This window comes from Leptonychotes weddellii, chromosome 4 (assembly GCF_054177405.1).
Source record: "Leptonychotes weddellii isolate Sample4059 chromosome 4, ASM5417740v2, whole genome shotgun sequence".
NCBI classification, from domain to species: domain Eukaryota; kingdom Metazoa; phylum Chordata; class Mammalia; order Carnivora; family Phocidae; genus Leptonychotes; species Leptonychotes weddellii.
This window is the reverse complement of record NC_138372.1, coordinates 100,176,076-100,189,234: the sequence shown is the minus strand read 5'-3', so window position 1 is coordinate 100,189,234 and position 13,159 is coordinate 100,176,076. Positions and strand designations below refer to the sequence as shown.

Here is a 13,159-nt window from a genome sequence, read left to right as displayed (position 1 = left end):
AGGATGGGTTAGCCTGGTGATGGGTATTGAGGAGGGCACATTCTGCATGGAGCACTGGGTGTTATGCACAAACAATGAATCACGGAACACTACATCAGAAACTAATGATGTAATGTATGGGGATTAACATAAGAATAAAAAAATTTAAAAAAAATGACTAAGATATTCTAATAGCAAAAGGTTATTAATCTATCATAATTAGCATATTGTGTTATTGGCATATTGACAAATTGACTCATGGAAGAGAAAGAAAGACATTATTAATTACAGCAGTGGCACTGCTCACCTACAGAAAGTAGATTTCCTCAATAAATAGTGATAGGCAGCTGGTCACAGGGAATACATGAAATAAATCTTCACTTTACCCCATACTCCAAATTAAATTCCAGATTTAAAAATTACTTTAATATTAAAAAACCTATATTTAAATATTTATGAATAAAAATAAGATTTTTATGATAGTAGTACAGAAGAATTTTTAGAGCAAAATATAAAAATCATTATCATATAAGAAAAGATTGATAAAGTCATCTACATTACAGTTTATATCTTCCATTCACTTTTAAAAAAGAATCAAATATATTTGCAACATATATAACTGACAAGTATTTTTTTGTATTTGTAATATATGAAGAAATTTCTAGTTCAATAGCAAAAAAGGACAGATAAATTAGCAAATGGGGAGAGATAATGAGTACAGTTTGGAAAAAGTTACATTTAGTATGCTTGTTCGGACTGAATGTAGATCTCTAAGATGGTTGGTTTATGAGCATGAAGCTAAATTGTATAGTCTATGATTGTGAATTAAGTCATTTAGAACCAAGGGGGTGTGTTGAGTGAGAAGAGGAGGGCCAAGGGTGGGAATTCCTTGTAATGTAGAAGAAAGAAAAGCTGTGAATTTACCATAACAAATGTCCAGTATGACACAGAAACTCAGAGGAGAAAGGAATCCCAACAGCTAAGAATTATCTTCAGAAGGAAAGAGTGATTAAATGGGTCAAAAGCTACAAAAAAATACTTTCAATAAAACTGATTTTTTTTTTAAGATTCTGAATTTAAGGACCCAAAGAACAATTTTCATGCAAGCAAGGTAAAATAAGCTTCAGCGTAAAGGGGAGGGGAGGCAGATATGTAGAAACTATTTTTTCCAAGACATTTCTTTGTGAAGGCAAGCAGTAAGAAAGTGACACTGAAGATGGGGTAGGAATATGGGCAAATAAGGGGAAGAGCCTATTTTTCTGAGGTATTTTCTGAAGGAAAGAAGGCACAAAGATGGAAGGGAGTGAGTAAAGGTGGTTCAGGATTTCTCAGGTGGCAAGATGGGATGGGGTTTGCAAAATTCAATGAAGCAATTTGCCTTAAAGATAAGATAAGAGGCATTTCTTCACTTTAGATGAGAAGAAAAGGGCAGTTAGGAATTGGTGCATAGAGAAGTACCTCTATGAAAGAGGAGTGTAGGAAGTCGAAGGATTTATAGTCTGAGGGCTTGTTTTGGCTTTTTTGTTTCTCCTGTGGAGTAGAAAATGCTGACGTTTTGTAGGAGAAAAGTATACTGAGATGGATTTTTTTATTGTTGTTAAATAGGATCTGAAGTGACAAAGGCAGTTTGTCTCTGATAAACCAGGACACATGATCACTCCAGATGTTTTTGAAGGACAGGCATGAAGAACACAGTGCCAATGTGTTGAATAGAAGGACAATGGGATAAAGGAGTTGAGAGTTTAGGAAGGAAAGTCGTAGAGGGGATGAAACTTAGGATCCTGGGTGAGGGCGCCTGGGTGGCTCAGTCATTAAGCGTCTGCCTTCGGCTCAGGTCATGATCCCAGGGTCCTGGGATCGAGTCCCACATCGGGCTCCCTGCTCAGCGGGAAGCCTGCTCCCCCCACTCCCCATGCTTGCGTGCCCTCTCTCTCTGTCTCTCTCTCTCTGTCGAAAAATAAAAATAAAATCTTAAAAAAAAAAAAAAGGATCCTGGCTGAAAAGGGGAGAATGACACTAGACAGGATTGGCCAACAAGAAGGAAGAGGAAAGTTCCTAGAATTCTAGATAGCGCCAAAATGAGGAGATGATGGAGCAGAAGGGAGAGGAGGTTTTGCTGTAGGGTGTGGTATTAGATATTTTCCAAAAGACTATAAGTGATGGCATATAAGTGGTGGTAATGAGTAGCTATTAAGACAGGAGGTGAATATGTTTAGAGATACAGGACATCTGATAATGGAGGTCATGATGTGAAGTGTTAGTTAGAGATCCTTTGGGTGAATCAGGAAGGTCACTGCCTAATAGAGTCACTAGTCCTCATGAGATGTCCACTATGCATTGTCAGGAATCTATAAGCCTTAGTTTTAGCAAACTCAAATACAATGTAAGATTTGAATATAACAAAATACAGTTCTTACTTCAAGAACAGAATCTTTTTATCTTCATAAGTTTTTGATGTTACCATATATTTTTATTTCAGTCATACAAAAAGCCATCAAGAAAGATATGATGAAAAGCCCTTATGCCCACTACTCAAATGAAGAAATAAACATTACAAATATACTTAAAGATTGTTTGTTCTTCTTCCTTTCCATCTGTTCTCAACTCCAACCTACTTGCCTCTAACCTGGGTTTGGTGTGTATGTCCACATGGTTGATTTATTTTAAAGTTTTTATTTTGAGATAATTGTAGATTCACATTTAGTTGTAAACAATAACACAAAGAGAACCAGACTCGTTAGCAAACTACAGACTCCACCTACTATGAACCCCGACAACTACTAATCTGTTCTCTATTTATATAATTCCATTGTCTCAAGAATGTTATATAAATAGAATCATATAGTATGTAACCTTTTGGGACTATTTTTTTTTCATTCTGCATAATTATTTGGAGGTTCTTTCAGATTTTGTGGGTTATCAGTTGTTCTTTTGAATAAACCACAGTTGGTTTAATCATTCACTCATTGAAGGACATCTAGGTTTTAATTTTTGATTAGTACTAGTAAAGCTGCTATAAACATTCATGTACAGGCTTTTGTGTGAGAGTAAGTTTTGGGCTTTCTCTGGGATAAATGTCCAAGAGTGCAATTGTTGCATTAAATGGTAGTGTCATCTTTAATTTGTTAAGGAAATTTCTAAATTCTTTCCAGAATGGCTTTGCCATTTTACATTTCCTACCAGTGATGTATGAGTGATCCAGTTTCTCTGCATCCTTGTGATTTGTGTTGTCACTATTTTTTATTCTAGCCATTCTGATAAGTGTGTAGTCATATCTTATAGTGGTTTTAATTTGCATTTCCCTCATGACTAGTGATGTTGAGCATTTTTTCACAGATTTGTCATCTGTATATTCTCCTCAGTGCAATGTCATGTATTTTGCCCCTTTTCTATTTGAATTGATTGGTCTTTTATTGTTGAATTTTGCGGGTTCTCTGTATATTCTAGACACTAATCCTCTGTTTTGTATGGGGCTTGTAAATATCTTCTCTTAGTCTGAAACTTGTCTTTGCATCCTCTCCACATGGTCTTCGCAACACAAAAGTTTTTAAATATGATGGAATCTAGCTTATCATTTTTTTTCTTTGGTGGATTATACTTTCAATACAAGATCTAAGAACTTTTTGCCTGGCCCTGCATTTTCTCCTATTTTTTTTAAGTTTTATAGTTTTACATTTTATACTTAAGTTTGTAGTCCCTTTTTACTTAATTTTTGTATGAAGTGTGAGACTTAGTTTGTTCTTCATTTTTTTTTTTTGCCTGTGGGTACCCAATCGACCAGCACCTTTTGTTGAAAAGTCTCCATTGAATTGCTTTGCACCTTTGTCAAAATCAGTTGGGCACATTTGTGTAATTATATTATTGGGTTCTTTGTTCTGTTGATGCAGTTCTCTGTGTCAATATCACACAGTATTAATTACTATAGTTATAAAATCAATCTTAAAATTTAGTGGGTTGATTCCTTTCACTTTATTCTTCTTTGTGAAAATTGTTTAGCTATTTCAGTTCCTTTGCATTTCCATATAAATTTTAGAATGATCTTGTCTATATCACACAAAAAAATCTTGGATTTTGATAAGAATTGCATTAAACCTGGTATCAATTCATGGAGAATTTACATCTTTACTATCTTGAGACTTCCAATTCACAGATACAATGTATCTCTTCATTTATTTATATCACCTTATATCTTACATCAACATTTTGTAGTTTACAGCATACAAGTACCACACATGTTTTGTTATATTTATACATAAATATTTTAATGTTCTTGAAAAATTGTAAAAGGTATTATTTTTAAAATTTTTGTGTTCATATAGTCATTGCTTGGATATATAACACAGTTGATGTTTTTTACATTTATCTTGTATCCTGCAATCTTGCTGAGCTTACTTTGAAGTATTTCATAGATTTCTAGAATTATCTGTAAAGACATTAATGTCATCTGCAAATGGGGACAGTTTTATTTCTTCTTTTCTGATTTGTGTGTCTTCTATGTCTTTCTCCTGCCATATTATACTGGCTAGAACTTCCGGCACTATGTTGAGTCAGAGTTCTGAGAGCAGACGTCCTGGCCTTTTTCCATTTATCAGGTGGAAAACAATTACTCTTTCACCATTAAGTAAATGATTATTGTAGGTTTTTGCATATGTCCATTTTCTTTTTCTTTTTTTAAATTTAATTTAAATTTGTCTAATTAACATATAGTATATTTTTAGTTTCTGAAGTAGAGTTCAGCGACTCATCAGTTGTATATAATACCCAGTGCTCATTACATCAAATGCCCTCCTTAATGCCCATCACCCAGTTACCCCATCCCTCCACCCCCCCAGCAACCCTCAGTTTACTATAGTTAAGAGTCTCTTATGCTTTGTCTCCCTCTCTGACTTCATCTTGTTTTATTTTTCCCTTCCTTCCCATATGATCTTCTGTTTTGTTCCTTAAAGTCCACATATGAGTGAAATCATGTGAAAATTGTCTTTCTCTGTTTGACTTATTTAGCTTAGCATAATACCTCTAGTTCCATCCACATCATTACAAATGGCAAGATTTCATTTTTTTTGATGGCTGAGTAGTATTCCATTGTATATATATACCACTTCTTTATCCATTCATCTGTTGATGGACATCTGGGCTTTTTATATAGTTTGGCTATTGTGGACATTGCTGCTATAAACATGGGGGTGCACATGTCCCTTTGAATCAGTACATTTGTATCTTTGGGGTAAATTACTAGTAGTGCAATTGCTGGGTCATAGGGTAGCTCTACTTTCAACTTTTTGAAGAACCTCCATACTGTTTTCAGAGTGGCTGTACAAGCATGCATTCCTACCAGCAATGTAAGAGTGTTCCCCTTTCTCAACATCCTCCTCAACATTTGTTGTTTCCTGATTTGTCAATTTTAGCCATTCTGACTGGTGTGAGGTGGTCTCTCATTGTCATTTTGATTTGTATTTCCCTGATGCTGAGTGATGTGGAGCATTTTTTCATGTGTTTATTGGTGATTTGTAAGTCTTCTTTGGAGAAATGCCTGTTCATGTCTTCTGCCCATTTCTTAATTGGATTATTTGTGCTTTGGGTGTTGAGTTTGATAAGTTCTCAATAGATTTTGTAAATATCTTTATAGATTTTGTTGAGTTTGATAAGTTCTTTATAGACATTTGCAAATATCTTCTCCCATTCTGTAGGTTGTCTTTTGGTTTTGTCAACTCTTTCCTTTGCTGTTAAAAGATTTATCTTGATGAAGCCCCAATTGTTCATTTTTTTCTCTTGCTTCCCTTGCCTTTGGAGAACTGTATAGCAAGATGTTGCTGGAGCCAAGGTGAAAGAGGTTGCTGCTTGTGTTTTTCTCCAGGATTTTGATGGATTCCTGTCTCACATTTAGGTCTTTCATCCATGTTGAGTTTATTTTTGTGTATGGTGTAAAGAAATGGTCCAGTCTCATTCTTCTGCATGTGGCTGTCCAATTTTCCCAGCACCATTTGTTGAAGAGACTGTCTTTTTTCCATTGGACTTTCTTTCCTGCTTTGTTAAAGATTAGTTGATCACAGAATTGAGGGTCCATTTCTGGGTTCTCTATTCTATTCCATTGATCTATGTCTGTTTTTGTGCCCGTACCATATTTTCTTGATGATGACAGCTTTGTAATAGAACTTGAAGTCTGGAATTGTGATGCCACCAGTTTTGGTTTTCTTTTTCAACATTCTTTTGGCTATTTGGGTCTTTTCTGGTTCCACACAAATTTTAGGATTATTTGTTCCAGCTCTGAAAAATGTTGATGGTATTTTGACAGGGACTGCCTTGAATGTATAGATTGCTCTGGGTGGCATAGACATTTTAACAATATTTGTTCTCCTAATGCATGAGCATGGAATGTTTTTCCATTTATTTACGTCTTCCTCAATTTCTTTCATAAGTGTTCTATAGTTTTTAGAGTACAGATCCTTTACCTCTTTGGTTAGGTTTATTCCTAGGTATCTTGTGGTTTTTTGTGCAATTGTAAATGAGAGCAATTCCTTAATTTCTCTTTTTTCTCTCTCATTGTTAGTCTATAGAAATGCAACTAATTTCTGAGCATTGGTTTTATACTCTGCCGTTTTGCTGAATTCCTGTATGAGTGCTAGCAATTTTGGGGTTGAGTCTTCTGTGTTTTCCATGTAGAGTATCATGTTATCTCCAAAGAGTGAGATTTTGACTTCTTCTTTGCTGATTTGGATGCCTTTTATTTCTTTTTGTTGTTGGATTGCTGAGGCTAGGACTTCTAGAACTAGGTTGAACAACAGTGGTGAGAGTGGACATCCATGTGTGTTCCTGACCTTAGGGGGAAAGCTCTCAGTTTTCCCCCATTGAGACTGATATTTGCTGTGGGCTTTCTGTAGATGGCTTTTATGATATTGAGGTATGTACCCTCTATCCCTACACTGTGGATAGTTTTAATTAAAAAAGTGTGCTGTACTTTGTCAAATGCTTTTTCTGCATCTATTGAGAGGATCATATGGTTCTCATCCTTTCTTTTATTAATGTAGTGTACAACACTGATTGATTTGTGGATTTTGAACCACCCTTGCAGCCCAGGAATAAATCCCACTAGGTTGTGGTGGATAGTCCTTTTAATGTACTGTTAGATTGTATTGGCTAGTGATTTAGTGAGAATTTTTGCATCCATATTCATCAGCAATATTGGTCTGTAATTCTCCTTTTTCGTGAGGTCTTTGGTTTTGGGGACAAGGTAATGATGGCTTCATAGAATGAGTTTGGGAGTTTTCCTTCCATTTTTATTTTTTGAAACAGCTTCAGAAAAATGTCTTAATTCTTCTTTAAATGTTTGGTAGAAATCCCCTGGGAAGCCATCCAGCCCTAGACTCTTGTTTGTTGGGTGATTTTTGATTACTGCTTTATCAGAAGAATAGGTATTAATTCTTCTTTAAATGTTCAGTAGAATTCCCATGGGAAGTCATCTGGCCCTGGACTCTTGTTTGTTGGGAGATTTTTGATTACTGCTTCAATTTCCTTGTTTGTTATGGGTCTGTTCAGGTTTTCTATTTCTTACTGTTTCAGTTTTGGTAGTTTATACATCTCTAGGAATGCATCAATTTCTTCCAGATTGCTTAATTTGTTGGAACATAGCTGTTCATAATATGTTCTTATAAATGTTTGTATTTCTTTGTTGTTGGTTATGATCTCTCCTCTTTCATTCATGATTGTATTGACTTGGGTTCTTTCTCTTTTTCTTTTTGCTAAGTCTGGCCAGAGGTCTATCAATATTATTAATTCTTTCACAGAACCAGCTCCTAGTTTCATTGATCTGTTCTACTGTTCTTTTGGTTTCTATTTCATTGATTTCTGCTCTAATCTTTATAATTTCTCTTCTCCTCCTAGGTTTAGGTTTATTTGCTGTTCTTTCTCCAGCTCCTTTAGGTATAAGGTTAGGTTGTGTATTTGAGACCTTTCTTGTTTATTTAGAAAGGTTTGTATTGCTGTATTTTTCCCTCTTAGGACCACCTTTTCTGCATTCCAAAGGTTTTGAACAGTTGTATTTTCATTTTCATTTGTTTCCATGAATTTTTTTTTAGTTCTTCTTTAATTTTCTGGTTGATCCATTCATTCTTTAGTAAGATGCTATTTAACCTCCATGTATTTGTATTCCTTCCAAATTTCCTCTTGTGATTTGTTTCAAATTTCAAAGCATTGTGGTCTGAAAATATGCAGGAAATAATCCCAATCTTTGGTACTGGTTGAGACCTGATTTGTGACCCAGTGTGTGATCTAGTCTGAAGAATGTTCATTTGCACTCAAGAAGAATATGTATTCTGTTACTTTAGGATAGAATGCTCTGAATATATCTGTGAAGTCCATCTGGTCCAGTGTGTCATTCAAAGCCCTTGTTTCCTTGTTGATCTTTTGCTTAGATGATCTGTCCATTGGTGTAAGTGGGGTGTTAAAGTCCCCTACTATTACTGTATTATTATCAATGTGTTTCTTTAATTTTATTATTAATGGTTTTTATAGTTGGCTGTTCACATGTTACGGGCATAAATATTTACAGTTGCTAGATCTTCTTGTTGGATAGACATTTTGACTATGATATAATGTCCTTCTTCATCTCTTAGTACAGTCTTTGGTTTAAAATCTAATTTGTCTGGGGGTGCCTGGGTGGCTCAGTTGGTTAAGCATCTGCCTGCAGCTCAGGTCATGCTCCCAAGGTCCTGGGATTGAGTCCCACATCAGGCTCCTTGCTCAGTAAGGAGTCTGCATCTCCCTCTACCCTTCCCCCCTGCTCGTGATCTCTCTCTCTCACTCTCTTTCAAATAAATAAATAAAATCTTTAAAAAAATAAAATCTAATTTTTCTGATATAAGGACTGCCACCCCAGCTTTCTTTTGACATCCATCAGCATGATAAAATGTTTTCCACCCCCTCACTTTCAATCTGGAGGTGTCTTTGGGTCTAAAATGAGTCTCTTGTGAACAGCATATCAATGGTCTTGCTTTTTTTTTTTTTTAAAGATTTTATTTATTTATTTGAGAGAGAGAGAATGAGAGAGAGAGAGAGCACATGAGAGGGTCAGAGGGAGAAGCAGGCTCCCCGCCGAGCAGGGAGCCCGATGCAGGACTCGATCCTGGGACTCCAGGATCATGACCTGAGCCGAAGGCAGTCACTCAACCAACTGAGCCACCCAGGCGCCCCAATGGTCTTGCTTTTTTATCCAGTCTGATACTCTGTGTCTTTTGATTGTAGCATTTAGCCCATTTATATTCAGAGTAACTATTGAAAGATATGAATTTAGTGCCATTGTATTACCTATAAAGTATATGTTTCTGTATATTGTCTCTGTTCTTTTCTGGTCTATGTTACTTTTGGGCTCTCTCTTCACTTAGAGGACCCCCTTTAATATTTTTTGCAGTGTTGGTTTAGTGATCACAAATTCTTTGGTTTCTGTTTGTCCTGGAAGCTCTTTACCTCTCCTATGCTGAATGACAGCCTTGCTGGATAAAGTATTCTTGGCTGCATATTTTTCTCTTTTAGCACCCTGAGTATATCATGCCAGTCCTCTCTGACCTGCCAGGTCTGTGTGGATAGGTCTGCTGCCAGCCTTATGTTTCTAACCTTGTAGGTCAAGGACCTCTTATCCCCGAGCGGCTTTCAGGATTTTCTCTTTGTCTCTGAAATTTGCAAGCTTCACTCTTACATGTCAAGGTGTTGACCTATTTTTTATTTTGAAGGGGGTTCTCTGTGCCTCCTGGACTTGAATGCCTGTTTCTTTTCCCAGATTAGGGAAGTTCTCAATTATAATTTGCTCAAATATACTTCCTGCTCCTCTCTCTCTTTCCTCTTAATCTGGGATCTCAATTATTCTAATATTGTTTCACTTTATGGAATCACTTATCTCTCGAATTTATGCCTGTGATCCAGTAGTTTTTTTTATCTCTCCTTTTCTCAGCTTCTTTATTCTCCATCATTTTGTCTTCTATATCACTTGCTCTCTCTTCTGCCTAATTTATCCTAGCAGTTAGAGCCTTCATTTTTGATTTCATATCATTAATAGCCTTTTTGATTTTGACCTGATTAGATTTCAGTTCTTTTATTTCCCCAGAAAAGGATTCTCTAGTGTCTTTTATGCTTTTTTCCAGCCCAGCTATTATCTTAACAATTGTTATTCTGAATTCTAATTCTGACATCTTACTTATATCCATACTGATTAGGTCCCTGGCAGTTAGCACTGCCTCTTATTCTCTCTTGGGGGGTGAGTTATCCCGTCTTGTCATTCTGTCCAGAGAAGAATAGATGAACGAGAGACTAAATGCAAAAACTGCAACAATGACCCTAGAAAAATACACACTAAAAAATACACACTAAACACACTAAACTAATCAGAATAGATCAGATACCAAAAAGAAAAAAAGAGAGAGAGAGAATAAAATCAAACAGGTGAACAGAGCAGAACAATAAGCTAGGCAGAAATTAGATCCCAAAATTGTAAAGAAAGAAAAACATATATATACAAAAATAAAATTGACTACAATGAAAGGAAGCCCAAAATGAAAAAAAAATATAAAATGTAAATGTAAAAGTGAAAATTAAAAAAGTCTTAAAAAAGAGTGATAAAATAAATTAGTTGAAAAGGAAAAAAAAATTAAAACTGAAAGACTAAAAAATCATGAGAAAAAACCATGAATTCTATATACTATTTTCCCCTAGTGCTGGAGTTTTGCAGTTCTGTATGATCAGAAAACTTGTTCCTGCTTGTCTTCTGGGAGAGGGGCCTGTTGCTCTGATTCTCAGGTGTCTTTGCCTGGGTGGAATTGCATCCCCGTTGCCAAGGGCCTGGGCTCAGTATAAGTGACTCTGGATTGCTCTGTGTGGCTTTTGTTCTCTGAAGTCTTTCAGCATCATTTTGGGGGATCAAAATGAAAATGAAATCAGCAGCACCCTGATCTCCATCCCCAGAGCTGAAAGTTCATGCCCCCCACTCTTCAGTGAGCCCTCACAGAAAAACAATCAAGCACTCTTGTTTCCCTAGTTTCCATCCACATTCTGTGTTCAACCAGCCTTTGATGGAGTGTTTTATCTCAGGCATGAGACCCCATCTTGAATCTCCAAACTTTACTTGCTTGGCCTGTGATGGAGAGCAGTCACCAAACTGTGCAGCGGTTCATGTTTTATGGCAACACCGAGCAGACAGCCCACTCCTGAACTCCCTGTTTGCAGCTGTCTTCCCTGCTCCAATGCTTGGGACCGCTGTTGCACTCAGGCACCTCCCTCCTTTCTGTGACTCTGGGATTCCTGAGACCACACTGTCCCACCTGTGATTCCATCCCACTTTACCACCTGAGTGCATTTCAGGCAGAGATGTCTCCCACCAGAGCAGACTTCTAAAAGTTCCAATTTTGTGCTTCACTGCTTATATTACTTTTGGTACCAGGCTCCCTGCCCCCAGGGTTTATCTTCTAATATATCACCTCAGATTCATGTCTCTGCATCTCCTACCTCACAAAAAGTGGTGACTTTTCTATTTGTAGGCCTTTATTTTGTTGAGTTTGCAGCTATTCGGAATGATTTGATAGCTATCTAGCTGAATTCCAGGGACCAGACAGAACTAGGGTCCCCTACTCCTCCACCATCTTCCCATCTATATTCATTTTCAAGTTGTGTAAGCTCTCTATTACTATTTTTCTGAGAGTTTAATTTAATCAGAAATAAGTGTTAAATTTAGTCAAACACTTTTTGCACTAATTGAAATTATGAGGACTTTTCTTCTTTATTTGTTTGTATAATAGATTCCATTGGTTGATTTTTCAAATACTGAACCAGTCTTGTATCCTTGGAATAAACTCTTTTGGACATGGTATATAAACATTTTTATATTGATGAGTTCTATTTGCCAATACTTTATGGATGATTTTTGTGTCTATATTAATGAGAGGTACTGGTCTGTAGGGTTTTTTTTTTTTTTTCTTTTTGATTTTGGTACTGTCATTATCTGGTTTTGATATTAAGATAAGCCTCCTAAAAAGTCAGGAAACATGTCCTCCTCTTAGTTTCTAGAAGAGATTGTATGTTGGATAAAATTCTCTAGCAAAAGATTTTAATTCTTTCCTAAAAATTTATGTTTTGGGGTTTAAAAAATATTATGAATTTAATTCCCTTAATAGTTATATAGGGTTATTCTAATGATCTACTTCATATTAGGTAAGTCACAATAGTTTGTTTTTTGAAGAAATAAAGTAAGATAGAATCTCTTTATTTTAGCCAGCAATAAACTTTTGATGTTACCATATATCTTTTTTTCAGGCTTATGAAAAGACATTGAAAAAGAGTACTAAAAATCCTTGTACCCACTACTCAGCTCAAGAAATAAATATTACAAATATTTAAGGTTAAAGGCTTTGTTTATTTCTCTTCCTTTTTTTCTGTTCTCATCTCTATCCTAATTATCAGTACCTGGCTTTGATATTTATTACTCTCTCTGATGTCCAAGTAATTGCTTTTTAAAACACTAGTATGGCTAACCAATATGATATCTAGATTTATACCATTTGACTTAGATAGCACGTGTTGACAAAAATGGTATCGACATGATGTCATTTTGATTTGTTTCCACAGCTCTCCCAGTGTTTACTCAACTACCTCAGGATACAAGTGTAGAGGTTGGCAAGAATATAAACATTTCATGTCATGCTCAAGGAGAACCACAGCCCATAATTACCTGGAATAAGGTAAGATCTCAACTAAAGGTACAATAGTATTAAAAACACTGACAAATATATTGACCCAATGAAACGAGGTAGTGATTCTCACATTGATTTATTACTGTTGTGATTTTTGTTAGCAAGTAATATTTTTTACACTGAAAGTATTTTGTTCATTTTTTAAGTGACTACATCTGATTTTGTCTCAGGGCTTTGATAAATTTAACCTTTGTCATTTGCTTGGTGATGAAAGCTTCATAAGTATAACTAAATTCTTCTAAGGAAAAATTGCTTTTGTTTTATGTAAATTTAAGAGTTTTAGTGGCTAGAAAGAAACAATTTTGAATTAATAACTCAGAAGTGGATTAAAAGTAGGGCGTTAGCCGAAACAAGAATGAAAAACTTGGTTTTAAAACAAAGTGACATGAAAAAAGCCCTTCTGTAGGTTCAAAACTTGAGTGACTTTAAAGAAATAATAGCTTCTTATTTAT

At 35.7% G+C, this 13,159-nt stretch overlaps 1 protein-coding gene across 1 annotated transcript in view; it reads left to right on the top strand.

The window, feature by feature from the left end:
* The window catches only part of PXDNL (peroxidasin like), a 422,439-nt gene that overhangs the window by 331,083 nt on the left and 78,197 nt on the right, over positions 1-13,159 (top strand). The window contains exons 9-10 of the mRNA XM_081817119.1: positions 11,757-11,824; positions 12,583-12,695. Coding sequence (XP_081673245.1) covers positions 11,757-11,824; positions 12,583-12,695 — 181 coding nt within the window. The remainder of the gene's footprint in view (positions 1-11,756; positions 11,825-12,582; positions 12,696-13,159) is intronic.